The sequence below is a fragment of the Pistacia vera genome, unplaced genomic scaffold (genome assembly GCF_008641045.1).
Source record: "Pistacia vera cultivar Batoury unplaced genomic scaffold, PisVer_v2 Contig496, whole genome shotgun sequence".
Classification (NCBI taxonomy): Eukaryota; Viridiplantae; Streptophyta; class Magnoliopsida; order Sapindales; family Anacardiaceae; genus Pistacia; species Pistacia vera.
In genome coordinates, this window is record NW_022196330.1 from 1,071,825 (window position 1) to 1,075,491 (window position 3,667).

At 34.7% G+C, this 3,667-nt stretch overlaps 1 protein-coding gene across 1 annotated transcript; it reads right to left on the reverse strand.

Moving 5' to 3' along the window:
- Positions 1-755: 755 nt before the first annotated feature.
- LOC116105254 (transcription factor MYB48-like) lies at positions 756-2,216 on the reverse strand. The gene is made up of 3 exons (XM_031391699.1): positions 1,950-2,216; positions 1,755-1,884; positions 756-1,627 (listed from the first exon to the last, which is right to left on the reverse strand). The coding sequence occupies exons 1-3, from the start codon at positions 2,062-2,064 to the stop codon at positions 1,090-1,092; spliced, it is 783 nt and encodes a 260-aa protein (XP_031247559.1). The 5' UTR covers positions 2,065-2,216; the 3' UTR covers positions 756-1,089.
- Positions 2,217-3,667: the final 1,451 nt, after the last annotated feature.

Below are 3,667 nucleotides of genomic sequence, written 5' to 3' on the forward strand. Positions count from 1 at the left end.
GTTTCTTGACTACATAACTTAATCAACAACCAGTTGAATTAATCAAATAAAAACAATGGACTTGGGTGGGTAAGCACTAAACTAAGTATCCATTTTCAGGAAGCTTAAACCAATTATAACTTGATATAACCACTACCCACAGAAACAGAAGATCTTGAGCAGAGCAGCCTTTAAGCTTAATGTAACTTAATATAACCACAAGTACTTCTTTCTTTCCCTTTAAGAATTGTTTGCAGAAATGAACAGTTGAAAGAGGGGAGAATACTGAAGTATTTCTGAGAGTACTTGTATGAAATCCCTAAGATTGGAGAATAATGAAGGAATCTTTTCTTTTACTTGAGATTCTTATATTCATTACAATCTTTTATTCTTTCCCTACTGGAAGATTCTAGCATTCACTTTCGAAAATTATCTTTGGCAGTGTTATTCATGGAGGAATAAAGCTTAAGACAGAGAATTAATGGTGGTTTAATTATATTCTCTTGTGTACATCTCAGAGCAAAACATATCTAGCTTAAGTATAAAAAGTAATGCTATATGTACAAATAAATTTTACACAGATTTGTGTACAAACTAATGTGGCATAAAATAAATAGAAGAGTGAATACGATAAGTTTAACTTTTTATATTCACTCATCCATTCACTTTATGCCACATCAGTTTATACACAAATCTTTATAAGATTTATTTGTTCATCTAGTATTATTGAAGAATAAATATATATCTACAGTGCAAAAGAAAAGGAGAGAGAGAAAAGAAAAATTCTAATTCTCTGTACAGAAGCAGCCTTATTTGTAGATAAAAACTTAGAAAATGATATTTTACATTACATTCATGAAGATACCAAATCTCCAAACATCACAGAAGATTCAATAAGGTGCTCTCTTCTTCTCTGAAAAAGCAAAAGACACACAAAACAAAAGCAGATACACTAGGAGGGTCATGCATGGAGATGGGATTATTACAGTGGATAACTATCATCAGAAAGCTTGGAGAAAACCCATGGCCATAGCATACAGCTGGTTAGAGCTTCCTTGTGGGAATACTAATATTTCATATATGAATAAATATAAATCAATTGAATTTTGATTAGCCAGTTAAATATGCCTTTCCATATTCGTTAGAGGATGAAATGAACTGATCGTTAGGGAGATTATTAATCATCTTACTCTCTTCTTCAAAATCATCAATCCTCCATAGCGAGTCGTACCAAGGATAGTCCCACGATGGAGAGGCAATTATTGAAGCACAAGAAAAGTTGCTAGTATTCTCTTCACAAACTGGTCTGATCATTAAAGAGTTATTTTCTTCTGAAAGCTCTATATCTTTCCATATGTCATCCATTGAGTATCCAACAGTTTCATTCTCTTCATGAACTGCGGCCATACCCATCACTTGACCATCACGGCCTCCAGTGTCATAAAAACTGGCTTTTCCAGTTTTGAACTGCATAGAGTCCACAGTAGTAACAGTTGATGCTGGAGAAGAAATATTTGAAAACGATGATGATGGTGGCGAACACACACCTCGCTTCCTCTCTTGAGCCTTCTTCCGCATATGGGTCCTCCAGTAGTTCTTGATTTCATTATCAGTTCGCCCAGGTAACTTGCGAGCAATTCTTGACCATCTGCATGCAGTCATTATCAAATATACAAAGTGAAGAAAAACTAAAAATTCTGAAATCATAACAATTAAACAAAGAAATTCAGATGATGAAGACTATTGTATGTGCGTTTTATTATGTATTCTCAAACCTATTTCCCCATTTGGCATGAAGTTCAAGGACAAGGCGCTCCTCTTGGGGAGTCATTTTGCCCCGTTTGAGACCAGGGTGGAGGTAGTTAACCCACCGTAACCTGCAACTTTTTCCAGTTCTGTTGAGACCTACAACAAAATCATGGGTTAAAAGTTGCTCCTTCCAAAAATCGCCCATCTTCATGAAACCCTACCTATTATGTGTGCCCCGCCACCTTCAAACCTGAAACTTTTGCTATAAAGTCCCATCGTCGATCTCCAAATAAGCCCACAAAGTTCATCAGGAGAATGTCTTCCTGTTCTGTCCATGGGCCCTTTCTGGTTTCCTCTTGCACCATTTTCATTTTCATTTTCATTTTCTCTGTCTCTTTCTCTTTCTCTGTACTTTTTTCTGGAAAAGAAACTCTTTAACTATTACACTTTCTTGTACATGGAAAATCTACCAATACTCAACCCTTATTTATACAACCGAGATTCCATTGCTAAGATGTGAAAATTCTTTTGCGATTATAATAATTTCATCATTCTGCATCTTCACCGTACATGTGTAACTAGTGTGCGCGTGCTTTTGCTGTGACAGCCACCTTGTTATGCATCTCGATGTCACCCATTATAATCAAAATAACCTAACCATGGGATCTCTCTGTTGATTAATTTATCTTTGCTTATCACAATGAATAAACAAAGATTTGATATTTTGACGTAGCTCTCACAAAACTAATCAACAAGACTACAAGAATAGTAATCGCTTCCATTTTGATATGGGTTATTTTTTTAATCATGTTAATGGTGGTTGTTACTATAAGATTGATCCATATCAAAGATAAATCACTAAAATTAATCTGAAAGAAATGATTTGTTCATACAATAAGGGCCACCTATCTATAGGAAAAAAAAGTATTGACATAAAAGTAAACTCTCTGAAAGATCAACTGGGTAGTTGATTGGATAAAGGGGAATAATAAGTTTTGATGGAAGTTGCTAGATCTTCTTCTTTACTTTCCATTGAAATTGATGAAATGATGATAGTGTTTTGAGTGTCACTTGGCTTTAGTAAAGGCCCTGGATGAATACAAAGTGGTGAAAGGAAAAGGATAAAGAACAAGAAGACAAATCGTCAAAAGCAGGGGAATATAGGGGAAGCACTTACACATACCCAAAGTTTGTTATAAAGACAAAGTGATACCTAAAAGATTTAGAAATAACAAACACCCACTCTTTGTCATGTTCTGTTAGGAATTTTTATCTGTTAAAAAATAAAAATGGTGAAAAAACTAGAATATCCATCGATCTCTATTCCCAACGCGCTCTAGCAAGAGCCAGTGCCATTTTTATCATTGAACTTCACAGAAAAATGCTAAATCCAGTCAAAAAATCGATTAATGACGCAAGAGGGCTGTGCAAATGGGCTTAGAGTGAGAATAAAATTACTATACTATCTTTTAACAGACAAAAATCCCTAACAGAATATAACAAAAAGTATTTGTTTGTCATTTCTAAACCTTTTGGGTATCAATCTATATTTATACCAAACTTTGGGTAGGTGGAAGTCGTTCGGCCGGGGAATATATAGAAACTGTTTAGGTGTCATATATACAACTAACCATTTCTCCAAGTTGGAATGAGATATTATTCTCCAGGAAATTTATTTTTAAATGATAAGAGGGTTACCTTCTCTTCTTCAGAAGACTAGAACAATTGATGCACATTAAGATTTATTTATTCATAGATGATAGATTAATTAAATTGAAGTAGCACTTTAGATTTTTTTTTTTTTTTTTTTTGATGACCGGAAATATCCGAACCAGCTTACACGCACCTCAACTAATCTCCCGAGACCTTAGAATTACTAGACGAGTAAGAACTCCAATGACTATCCCTATTAGCATCCGAGGAGAGACTCGAACACAAA